The sequence below is a fragment of the Chamaea fasciata genome, unplaced genomic scaffold, assembly GCF_029207755.1.
Source record: "Chamaea fasciata isolate MVZ Bird 193981 ecotype frontalis unplaced genomic scaffold, bChaFas1.0.hap1 SCAF_9, whole genome shotgun sequence".
NCBI lineage: Eukaryota > Metazoa > Chordata > Aves > Passeriformes > Sylviidae > Chamaea > Chamaea fasciata.
Genome location: NW_027094094.1, coordinates 12285130 through 12298105, shown reverse-complemented (window position 1 = coordinate 12298105; position 12976 = coordinate 12285130). Strand labels below are relative to the sequence as shown.

At 45.3% G+C, this 12976-nt stretch overlaps 1 protein-coding gene across 1 annotated transcript in view; it reads left to right on the top strand.

The window, feature by feature from the left end:
* The first annotated feature begins 1603 nt into the window (after positions 1 to 1603).
* NEURL1 (neuralized E3 ubiquitin protein ligase 1) overlaps positions 1604 to 12976 on the top strand; it is a 142303-nt gene continuing 130930 nt past the window's right edge. The window contains exon 1 of the mRNA XM_066190986.1: positions 1604 to 1775. Within this exon, the coding sequence (XP_066047083.1) occupies positions 1691 to 1775 (85 nt within the window). The 5' untranslated portion in view covers positions 1604 to 1690. The remainder of the gene's footprint in view (positions 1776 to 12976) is intronic.

Here is a 12976-nt window from a genome sequence, read left to right as displayed (position 1 = left end):
TATGTGGTCCTTGACCAGGAAGGGCTTGCATTTACTAACAGGAAGGAAAATGGAGGGTGGAGGCAGATGGATAGATTGGCACAATCCCCTTTTGAAAGAAAGCTGAAAATTAAATTTTTGTTCTACAGAAGGAAAGAAGAAGACATTTTACAGCCATGACATAGCTGAATGGAAGATGCCCTCAGCCTTCAGCATCCACTAAAATTATAGATGAAGCTTACAACCATGTCTTCAGAGCCTGTAGTCCTCTTTAAAGACAAAGGTAATGTAATTATGCAATAGACAACATCAGCTGTGGGTTGATTTTACTGTGGTACCAACTGAACAACTCCAGGTCTTGGCTTGTGGCTGTCACAGGAGAAATTCCCCTGTAGCCAAGGTGTTGCTGAGGTGAGGACAGGGGGAATCTTCCCATCCTGTATAGTCATGGCTGCTTTTGTGAAGCACCTCACTGGCCTTGGTGGCTCCAGGGTGGGCAGTGAGGAGTCACATGTCTGGTAGTGGACAGGTGTGGTATTAACACGGGACCTTCTCCCTAGGGGCAAGAAAATGAGCCATGTGGGCATGTTCTGGGCATGTATGAGTAATTTGTGTCTGTGGCACTCATGCTCTTGAATATGGAGCTGTGTAGAGGGTCACCTCTGCTCAGAGGGCTGCAGCCACACGGGGCAGTCCCAGCTCACGTGGGATGTGTTTGTGTTGCAGCAGCTTTCAAAGGACACACATCCAGGCACTGCCCCATGCTGGTGCTTCACCAGTATGAGCTCCTGACCTTCATAAATCTGCCAGTGAAGTGTTTCTCTTTACCCTATCTCTACCCTACCCCACTTCCCTGAGCCTGACTGGAACTTTTCACTGCTTTGAGCCCCAGGGCTGAGTAAAGTGGTGGCTGCAGGCACACACACAACTTACTGGGTAGGTGCGGGACCAGCAAGAGACCTACTCACCCTTCTGAGCAGCTGTCTGCTTGTCCACTTGCCCTAGAACTGTGCAAGGAGCTGCTTGCCCGTCTTCTTTGCCTTCCCGAGTGTAGCTCTGACATGTTTGTATCCATGAGAATCCTAATTGCTTTAGGACAGTTGCATCCCACCACAGCCGGTCTGCTTGGGTAAGTGTCCATGCATGATGAAGCTTCTTTGAAGGGTCAGGATTCCGGGGTTGGCCGCAAATTTCCTCTCTGGAAGGAGGAGGTTGGGGAAGCGGGTTTAGGGCCAGCAGGTGTGAGGGAGGTCCCGGGTTGGCAATGGAAGGGAATAATGTCCCCGACCCTGCGTCTGCCCCTCGGGGTTGTGGTGCTGGGCATCCTTGTGCTGGGGGCGGGGGTCGGGAGCGGCTCCGCGTGCCCCCCACCTGTCGCGCCAGCGGTGGCACATCTGGGCGGGGCGGCGCGGCCCCCCCGGCGGAACAGCGGTGTCTCCATGGCGACGGGCGCGGCGGGGGGGCCGCGGGGCCGCCTCCCCGCCCCGCCTAGCCGAGCTCAGCCGCGCTGAGCCGAGCCGAGCCGAGCCGAGCCGAGCCGAGCCGAGCCGAGCCGAGCCGCCGCGGAGCCGAGCGGGGCGGGGGGCCCGGCGGGCGGGACCGCGGCTCTCGGCGCACTCGGAGCCGGCGCTGCCCTCCGCCCTCCCCGCTACAGCCCCCGCCGGGGAGAGAGACCTTGCGCGGTGCCGCCCGGCCCGGCTCGGATGTCGCCATGGGGAGCCGCTTCTCCAGCATCCCCGCGCTGCCCCGCGGCGGCCAGGGCCGCCTGCACCGCGCCCGCCACCACCGCCTCAAAGGTACGGCTCGGCTCGGTCGGCACCCCCGGCACCCTGAGCGCCGCCGGCGTTCCCGGCACCCTGAGCATCCCCCTCCAGTCGGGCACGCGCGGTATCCCGGGGCACCTGAAGCAGCTCGGAGCGAGATGGGTGTCTGGACACCCCAGGATGGGATGGGCACTCAGGCAGGACGCAAATCCTGGGTACCGCAGGGACTCCAGTTCGGGATTAGATCCCTAGGTACATATTGCACCCTGAGTGCCCCACGCTGGGCAGGCATCCCGGACACCTTGGGACAGGCTGTGCTCCCCGGGGTAGGATGGCTCCATGCCTGGCACCCCGAGTCCTCTCGCTGTGTGAGCCTCCATGCCCTGCTCGCAGCACTGTCACTTCTTCCCCGGCAGTGCCCCATGGGTGGCTGATGACTGATGACTGCGCGGGTCTTTTCAGGCAAAGGTACCCTAGGAAAGCAAAGGGCAACAATTTGAGGGAATAAGACCACCAAGAGTCCCCAGGTGCTTATTGGTGAATGAAGGCTTTGCTTGGTGTCTCTGAGTGCTCCATGAATGTGTGTGTGCATGGGACAGTCAGTCCTGTTCTTGGAGGAGAGCAGGGAGTATTTGAGGTTTCTTGTCTAGCTGATATTGGCTATTCTGTTCCTCATAACAATGTCATCCATCCCTTTTCTGAACTCCTGGGGACCTGTTGGCACCAAATGGGATGGGGGTGACTTCTGTAATGTGGACAGGAGAGCCTGCCAAAGGTCTCCTGTATCTCTGCTCTTTTTAACCCTCTTTTGCTGTCAGTTGGGAGGGTGGAAACAGAAAATAGCCCATCGTTCATGAATGCAATTTTCTCCGGCAGCAGTACATGCACACTGTGTGTGTTCAGCACTACCTGGGTACCTCTTCTCTAAGGTCATTTTCACAGCCAATGGCACTGGCTGATGGTGGTAGAGGATGTCACATATCTCTCTGTAAGCAGGGAATGAGGGAAGGTGCTGCTCTAACAGCCATTTCAGATTATAACTTGATGCAGCTTTCTCTATGTGTTGCAGAATTTGCAGCCACCAGTGTGGAAAATAGGGATGCTGCTGTTCACCTTCATTTTTTGCTGGGCTTTTGGATACTTCTTTGGCATGGTCTAGAGGAGTGGAAATGGTTAATGATGAGCTGCGCAACTGGTTGTTATATGGAAGGACTTTCTGATACTCGCATTATTATTCTGCTCAATCTCTCTGCCCCCTTTGTCTGTACTTGGGTGATTTGGAGCAATTGTGTGAACTGAGGGTGGTTTATCATGGCTGTTTCAATGACCATGCAAGATGTTAGGAATGTTCATCGCTCTGTCACGGACAAAGTCAGTGAGAAACTCAGCCCAAGCAATGGTGGTGCTTCAAATTAGACTTGAAAGGAGGGAGGTGCTGAATCCTAAACATTGAACCATCATCCTCTATCAGTGCAAACATGAAGGCGCACACAGTGCTATAGTTGCTGGTATGCAATTGTAAACTGCCAGGGAGGATTTGTCTCTTTAAGAATCATGCTGTCAGCTTTCTGGAGCAATCTTAAGCAGATAAGAATTTATAAACTGAAGCCAGAAGGGACAGACACTGCCACTTAATCCATTAACAGTGGCTTACGTGAGATTTGGAGGGTGCTCTATATGAATCACCTGATTTTAGGGGTGGGGGGGAGTGGTGAGTTGTGTGTTAAGGGCACTTTGTTTGTATATTTCTTCCTTTAATTTACATTTTAATTCATTTTCTACCTGTGCTGAGGCAGAAATCAGAAATATTCTTAAGATTGTAATGCAACAGAGCATTGAAATAATTTTTATTTGGAATAAAGAGTGAACAAGGCATTGCCTTTGTTGTAAAAACTAAGCAACTGCCAGGGACAATATGTGCCTTTTCTGTCTTTTTTGAAAACCAGACTGCCTCAGGTCCTACATTTAAATGCAGAATAAACAAGTCTGATTGCATTTGACAGGTTTCTGTAAAATGGACTTGAGGCATAGCAGTGAAAGTATGAATGTCACACAGTTTTGTTGCATATCTGCCATTTAACATTTTCTAAAGTGTATTTTTGTTGAAGGTCCCCAGTTGTTCTTCCTTCAGTGTCTGGCTTAGTGTTAGGGATACTGAACTTTTATAAGTTGGCCACCATCTAATACTTTCTTACTCTGTGAAAACCTTTTCCTAACCTGGTGCTGGGGTGATTAGGGCTCATTCTTGCTTAAGAAGAAGCTATGACTGCATTGTTTCCTAAGGTAGTCTGTGGACTTTGAATTCTGTCCCTGTACCTTACAAGTTCATCTCACCTAAGTAAGAAGATCTCTGCACATGGTAGAGCTGTCGCCCACTTGTGCTGAAATTTTTTATGTCTTCCTCTTAGTCCTGCTAAAAATGGTCATCTTTAGTTACATAAATCTTCTGAAGACCATGTGATAACTTTTGGTGGTGGTGAAGGCAAACACACAAATCTCACGAAGACTGACATGGCTGGCAGAATATTTGCTTTTCTTTAGATGGTCGTGCAAAAGGAAGAAAACACACAGCTTGATTCTCAGGCTTCAGCTGCAGTTTTAAAACCAGGTAACTGAAATAGGCAGTTCTTTACGAAGGTACCTGCAAGAGCAAAACTGGAACCCCAGGCTGATGATTTTAGAGTTGCTTTTGAGTAAGGTAACACTTTAAAATCTATTATGTCCAGCTGTTTATAAAAGCACTTCACATAACTGTTCACCTGGAACCACTAGATTTGAGCACTTTGGAATTATCTATTCCAAAGCAGTATGTTGTATCTGGATTATGAATCCAGATTTTGGTGCCACAGTTGTGCTTACAGGCTTTGGCTGTTTTGGAGACAGTGAAAACTGAGCTCCTCCAGGACTGCAGGTGATCTGATGCCATGATCCTGATATGGCTGTTAACCTTTAAGTCCTGTCCAGTGAATGGAAGGTTTTCACTTGTTGATATCATGATGGGAAGGTTGAGGTGAGATTATTTTCAGAATTCCTGTGAGTATTTCCCTTCCCATAACCCAGATGTAGTTTGTCAGGGGTGACAGAAGGTGATCCTTTGTGTACTCTCCTAATGCTGTGCAAAAGATTATGATTATCTGGTGACAATCTCCTTAAGGATGCAGCCAGATAAACTCCAGGAAATTTTTTCTGTCCACCCTCTCTGAAATATGGTTTGTGATAACTATCAAACAAGGTGTGCATGGCTGTTTGGAGGGGAGCCAAGTGAGAAAACTCCAGTTATATCTAATCTCTGGAATTCTGAGATGAAAAAGAGCAGCCTTCTCATCAGTGGCTCTGTGTACTGTTTATTTACTTGTGTCAGGGCAATCTGCATTGAACTAAGGAGACTTCTATTTTTTCTCAAGAGATGCATCCTCAGTTCAACCTGTCTCCCTCCCCCAAGGTTCTTCCAGGATAGTCTATTCAATCTCCTCTATTAACTATTTTTTCTAATCCTGGTGTAGCTCATTAACTTCCCCTCCTTGCCTAGTGTTACATCTTCCCAGTCTTTGGCTTTTGCATTACTTCCTTAGGTACTGCTCAGCCTTGTTGGAAGTGTTTAGCTCTTCCTCCTGTGAGATGGGGGCTGTGTGCCCTGTTTGGGCTGTGGTGTAGCTCCCAGATGTTCTGGTCCAGGATGGTAGAAATGAAGTTTTTCTAGTCCTTGGGTCAGAAGTGAGACACAGGACTTGTATGCCATCTCCTGTACTCCATGGACATGTAGCTCTTTATCCTCACTGGTCTCATGTCCTCAGCTTCAAGAAGGCTTAGCCATTGCTATAGACAGCAGATCAATATTGCATTGTAAAAGCTAAGAAGTATTACTGCTTCTCTTAAGTCTTCTCCTCGAGCCTCCTACTAAGGTTGGTACTCTTTCCTGAGCCCCTCTTGCCTTGAAAGGTAGAATTTCATGGTGAGTGGCAGCAAGCAGGATTTCTTCCCATCGATTTTCTCATAGGTCAATGCACCTATGATATTTATGCAAAAGAATGCATGTGCAGTATTACAGAAACAGCCCCAGCTGCCAGGGATTCTCTTTTCAGCAGTGCAGATTACTCATGGGTTCTTCTTTTTTATTTGTATTACAGCGGCATCCTGAGGCTCCCATCAAGATCTTAGTCATGTTGTGCTGGGTGCTCCTGTGGTTGCCCGTACTTATTGCTCATTCATCCAGATAGCTTTTACTCATGGGTCTGGGTGATGTCTGTAGGATGGTTTGGGGTTTATACTTTCAGAGTATCACAGGAAGCAGTCTGGCACCTCAACAGAACAGTTCTTAGTCCTTTCTTTTGCTGGGACACCCGCAGTCAGACTCTGCAGTGGTTTGTGAAGGGTGTTACCACCTCTCTGCCTGCAGCCCCCAGACTGGCAGCCTGTTGTGCAGCCCTTTACCAAGAAGGCAGAGGCTTTCCTGCTTTCCCTCACCCACGGAGGGTACCAGGCAGGATTACACAGTCTTTGCCTGCATTTCTGCAGTTGCTGTTCCAAACATTATATCCCACCGACACATAAACTTGTCAGACTTTTCCCCATTTCACTGGTGCTTTATGAGCTTCTGAAATACATGTAGAAGATAGTAATCTGGCTGGTGTAGGCATTTCAATAATTGTATGTTGTTGAAAGACTATCGTGCTGCCAGCTCCATTTTGTGCACTCACTAGATAAAACTAAGGGGGGAGTAAAAGGTTGTCAGCAACTGATGGTCATAGGGTTTAGAAGTTGGGGTGCATCACAACCATTTTTAGGCATCACAAGCAGTGCACTGGGGGGATACCAACAGTGATACTGTGACATAACCTCAACTCCCATTGCTGTCGTAATTGGTTCTTCTTTGAAGTATTACATTATTTTCTTCCAGCCTTACACGGTCAGAAGTTTCATATTCAAGGCTTTGAAGGATGTGTCCTGCTTCCTGCCCTTCTGCTTTTACTCTGTCCTGGGTATGCTTGTCTCCCTCTGACCTGTCAGTGTGTCTGGGTTGTGGGTATGAAGTTTTTCCTGCCTGAGGTTGTCAGATTTGTATGACCTCCTCCCAAGCACTAGATTTTTTCCCAAGCTACTGAACTTTGATTTATTGCATTTAAAATGCCTAAAATTTCTCAGTGTTCCAAACACAGCAATTTATTGATCTTAGTTTTCCTTTCCCATTGTCTTTCATAAGGGGATGAAGCCCGTTGGTAAAGCAGGTACTGCTGGAGCTTTTCACAAATTTCCCCGGAATTCATGTGGTTTCTTGCCCATGAGTGATTCTCTGTATTTCTCAAGTGCAAGAAAGTCTACTTTTGAAAACTAGTAGGAACTAAAACATCAGTTGGAGGATTGAGCTAAAAACATTAGTACCAGGCGCAGTAATTAAATAAAGCAAAATAAATACTGAAAATTATAAGGGAAGCCAAACAGAGGAAAATAGAGGCCATTAATAGATTGTTGTGTAAATGTGTATATTATGTGTAAGTTCTGGTTCTTCCCCTTCCAAAATCTCAGGAACGATACAGAAGAACTGGAAAAGATTCAGAAGTGGGCAACGAGGATGGTCATAAGTCTGGATCAAATTCATATAGGGAATGATTGAATAAACTAGGACTCTTGTCTCTGGGAAAAGGGACAACTAGAATGGAAATGACTGGCAAGTAAAGAAGGGGCAGAGCTCCACTGTTCACTGTCTCTTCCAGTACAAAAATTAGGAGGACATCAAATGAACAAAAGGGAACTGTAGCCATCTGCAGTAGGTAGTTACTCAGTAGAACTCATTTTTGGTGGGTTGTATGAGTGCTAAAATAGGTCCACTTTTAAGGAAGATTGGAGGAAGTCATGAAAGAGGAATCCTTTGACGTTTGTGACAAAGACCACACATTTGTTCTTCTCATTTTGACTTCCCAAAGGCGTCTTCCTAAGGCTACCTGTGTTTAGCTGATAAGAATAGTGCTAAAATGAGAATTTAAAACTTCAGTGGAAGGTGTAGCTGGGTTGTTCAGACATTACAGTGGTAGATGGATGGATAGAGCCTGCTCTGGAGTTGGCTGATTTCTAGCTGGATCCATCCTCTTTATCATAAGCATCCCTGCCTGGTTGTTTACAGGGTGGTTCATTGCCATGTCAGTGTCAAAGTCATACACAGAACATCCAGACTTTATTTGGGAGGCAGAAGAGATTGTAACCAGGTCCCTGCACAAGCTTTCTGGGATGTGACTGTGTCTCCTGCACACTGTGATTTTGACAAATACTTTGACAAATTGCTTTTCCATTTGTGGGCTCTTTTTGAGTAAGAGAAAGCAGGTTCTCTCTGCTTAAAATGACCTCCTAATGACAGAAGCCTAAGTAGCCTCTGCTTCATTTTGTTTCCTAGGCTGTTGAAATAGCAGGTTTTGTGGATATTCCACATAATTCCACATTCCATATTGCATATCTGGGAAGATTTCTAATACAGCGGCTTGGAAGATTTCCGATTTGGCAGCTGTTCTTACCTACTGCTGCTAGGATAATTGCAGGAACCAGCTACTTCTGCATCGCTGAAATTGTTGCCCGTGGCAAGTACATAAGTACATGTTGTTTTACTTACAGTGGGTACCTTCACAGTGGCTACTTATTTCAAGCTGGGGATCCACATGTGCTCTGACTTGGTCTGCCTTGAAATTTTAGGACATCTACGTAATCCAGTTCTGAGCTGTGTCAAGGAGTGGGATGCACAATACTCGTGTTTCAGGATTGTTTTCATCTAGAAATGGTTGATCTAAGATTAACCTTAATCACAGTAGTGTGCAGGTGCTCCATGCTGTGCTGCGAACTGCCAAATCCCAAAGTAGTTTTTCACTTTAATCACAGCACCGTGCAGGTGCTCACTTTTGTGCCACAAATACCAAAGTAGTTTTGGGGATGAGAGCTGAACTTTAACTGAAAGTTAGGGTCTAACAGTGGTTGAAACTTTTGTTGTGAGTGTGATGTGTCCATGAGCCTATGCTGCCTTTTGGCCTGGCTAACTGGGGCATTGTTAAGCTGAGTGGCTGGCAAGGAGGGCAGACACTTGGATACTTATCCATGCTAAGATCTGGGTTGCTGCAAAACTGTGGTTAAAATTGAGGTGAGAATAGGTTTTCATCTCCATTTGTTCATGGGAAGCTTGAGATAGTAAAAGTGTGTTGCTATAAGATGCTAGTTTATGTTTACACTATTGGTTATTTGGCCTTTCAAGTACAACATTAAAATAGGATTTTGTTTTAAAATTATTGGGTGGAGGATGCCATGGTGGTATTATGTTTATACAATACTCCATAGGGAAGGAATCTCAGCTCTCAGAAAACTGTCAGGTTAAACTGTAGGGCTGTTTTATGCAAAATTTTGAAAAGCAAATATAAATAGTTCTTTGCCAGCCTCAGAGATAAAATTCTATGGCAGATTTTTTAGTTTCAAAAAACCCACTTGGTGTAAACTCTTATTTTTTAAAAGTAATGACATTTTAGTAAAAATTATTCTAAAGTAGGGACATCACTAGTGGAGTCTCCCTCCTCTATTGTTTCTTCATATTCAGTATTTGAGTTCCCCACTGATAATAGTGACACTTTCCAGATGTTCCCGCATGGGTGTAGGCACAGATTCCCTATTGACTAAATCTCGTATTTTTATGATGTGACCACAACACATCCTATGTCTAGCACCAGTGCTTGGGAAGATCTATTAATCAAAGCAGTGACTGGGGTAATTAACTGATGCCGCAGCAGTAACTAGCAGTGGGTTTGCAAAGAGGGAGCCTGGCTTCTGAAGAGACAAAGGACAGATAAGGCAAGCAGATATAGATACAGAACTTATTTACCACCCAGATTCCATATTTTCATCAGAAGATTAGTTCAAATCTCCTCTTTAGGTGGTATTTCTTTAATATAGCATTAATTGTATTGGTATTGCTCATGATTTCTTTGATTTGGGTAAACGGTGCCATTCTGTTTCTAAATATCTATCTATCTTGCAAGATCTTTCTTGTCTGTGATGAATGCCTTTTTTTTATACTTAACAAGTATTTACTAGGAAGGAATGGAAGAGATGGTTTCCCATAGAAATATTGAGTCACTGCAGAAGACAGGACACAAATAACTGTAAATGTTGCAAACATAATCTGTTTCTTACGTGAGTGAGTCACTTCAAGAGATATGACAGAAAATGGAAAAGACAAAATGTTCCTCACTAATTGATTATGTTCATCAAATACAGAAAGAGGAGAAGCAGTTGAAATTTACTTTCTCTATTAAAAATGCGGTAAAACATAACGAAGGACCTGGGTTACCTCTGATGTTAGTACTGGATTTCTACATTCCTACTCCCATTTCTGTATATTATTCAGTGTTCCTGTTTTAATGGTATGACCCCTCAACAATCACACCTTAACAAGCATGAGATAAAATAAAGGTGCAAAAAGTTATCCCTAATTTAAACCATGAATACTTTATTTTTTTTTTTTCAAAGTTTGGAGTTGAGATGCTAAGAGATAAGCACTGACAGCTGAGAGCTTTGCTCCTTGGCTTGAAATCTGTCTTACGTTAGTTGGGGAAGAAGGTTCTTACCATCTGCTGGGTGGAGATCATCTGGTGTTCTGTGCATTTCTTCTGGATAGTTGTTCTCAGGCCCTACAGGCTGTGTACTGGAGGGTTTAGCAGAGAGGTTAAAAAGTAGCTTCAGGTTTCAAGAGAAGCTGTGCAGGTGGGACCCGTAGCAGTGAATGCAGTGAGCTCTGGTTGCTCCTGCCCACACAAAGTGTGTTTGGTGGCTGAGAAGACACTGTCAGTCTCCTGTTGTCAGTCCAACATGAAGCCCAGGAGGAGAAATTACAGAGTGATGGGTGGGAACAGTGACTGAGGGTGAACTCCCAATTTGGAAATGTTAATGCTACATCCATTATTAATAACCCGACTGAACAAGAAAAAAATGCTTTGCTGCAAACAAAGTTGTGACACAGGGAAGCAGCAGGCAAAATTAAAATTTTATACTTGCTGTGGTCTTGCAATAAAGGTTTTGTGATACACATCCAGCAATGCTGCTATAAATAGTCTCGTTATCTAATCTTCCAGCTCAGTGTATGACAGAAGATTACAAGTAAGAAAACAGTTCAGTGTAGCTTTTAGCTGTTTTCCCACTGCTTCCCTTGCTCCTGCTGGAGCATTATTTCTGTGTCCCTTGTAATTCATATGGAGACAACATTATTCAGAAGTACAGAATGTCACTAGGAGGAGGAGAGTTCAGAGAAAACCCAGAAGATTTATGACATAGTTTAGATAAGGCCATGGAGGAGCTGACATGAGAGAAGTAATGACAATTCGCAGTCCAGCAACATTTCTGAGGGGGGTGCTGAGAACTTCTTCATGCCAACTCCATCGGGTCAGATACAGAGCAGAGCATGCTTTAATAAGGTGTTCTACATGCTTGATTGCAGAGGGAGCCCTTCTGCTAATAAATAATCCAGACACACCGAGCTCTGTCCACATGGGTCTAGGACCTGATCCAAAACCAGCAGAAAGTCCTCAGAAAATTTCACAGAGGCACAGCTAGCAAAGAGAAAACCTCTTTTACCTTTTGGTCTTATTTCTCATGGGAGAAGGAGGAGCTGGTTGGTAGACAGGGAGGTTCCTTTCCTCCCCTCTCTGTGCCTTGCTGCTGATGCAAATCCTCATTTCTGACCCTTCCTTGGAGATTCCCCCGGCCTGTTTCACATGGGGTGCCTGAAGCCACTGATGGGTGCTGGGTCCTAGGAAAGCTCCCCTGGAGCAGAGGCAGCTAAAAAGGACCTGCAGCTTGTGTGTGTGGACACAAACAAGCCTTTCCCACAGAGGACTGAAGATCACTTTCTGAATTGTCATAGAGTTTTCTTGTGTGACCATAGGAGGAGGCATCTTCAGGAGGGAGTATGGCTGTGGTAGATCTGGAGCCCCATGAAACTTGAACCATCCTCTTTTTGCTGTATGAGAGGAGTTAGGAAGGCTTTGAGTGTTTGTTCAGACTCCAGCACAGCTCATCTGCTGCAGGGTGTCTTCCCCACCATGTGGCTTGGAGGAAGCTCTCCACCAGCACTCTGTTGGCACTTGTCCAGCCACCTCAGTAGAGCATGGTGGTGGGCACACATGTTGTCTACGGCCATGGTCAACTGCAGAATTCTTCTGTGCCTTCATCACACCTTCTTATGGAGGAGCTAAAGCCATGATAAAACTTGAGGAACTGAATCTCACCACAGCTGTTGCAGGGTGGGAGGAAAGAGCTTGTGTCATCACCTCATCCTGAAATAGACTGCTGACCTGGAGCCTAATACTGCTAGGAAATTCTTTACCAGTCCAGATTCTGGTATTCCATCTTAAATCCCCAGGCATAAGCACTTACAAGGGCTGGCTGGTGAAATGCTCTCTGGACACGTAGTCTATTCAGCAGGAAGGAGTTACCTTCTCGGGAGTAGATTCTGTAGGCAGATCAAATTTGCTGTTGGAACAGGGATTTTATATATAGTAAAATGCTCCCAGGTGTGTTTTTTAGTAGTGCTTCTGGGCTAAAGCAAGGATTTATTAATAAGAGGCACCCAAACCATATTATGCACTGCAGCAGAGCTGGAACAGGGTGCTTTTCCTCTGATTCAGGGGGCTGATTGAATTCAGTGACAGATGCCAAGTATTTATGTCCTTGCCTGAGTTTATCTTTTAAATTTGAAAGCGTTAAAGGCAAGAGTTATTTTTGGAGTAAACATAATAAATAGTGATGGAGAGCTCCATCTGGGTGTTGGTGGGATGTTATTTTATTGTTACATGTTGTTGACCAAAATGTACTGCTCAGACCATCAGAACAGAAAACTGTGGGGGTAGCACACTGCTCTAGATTTGCATCAGAATACTGGATCTCAGAGGGCCCAGTGACATTGCTTGGTGTCATGAAGAACACAGTAAAATTACATTTATTGTATGTTTACAATAAATACAATACATTGTCATATAATTGTAATATTTCCTTTGAAGTTCCAGACAGCTGTCCATATTTCTACATTAATGTGTATGTGTGTGCAGGAGGACTATTTGAATTTTGTGTTTTTTATCATATTGACAAATGTCCAAACTCTAGAGAAGCTGTTAATTGCCTTGGAAACCATTGCCATCCCACCTCTTGGTTGCTCACTCTCCCTCCTACCAGTAGTCTTTGGAGCTTCTCTATTTAATTTATTCTGTAACATCACC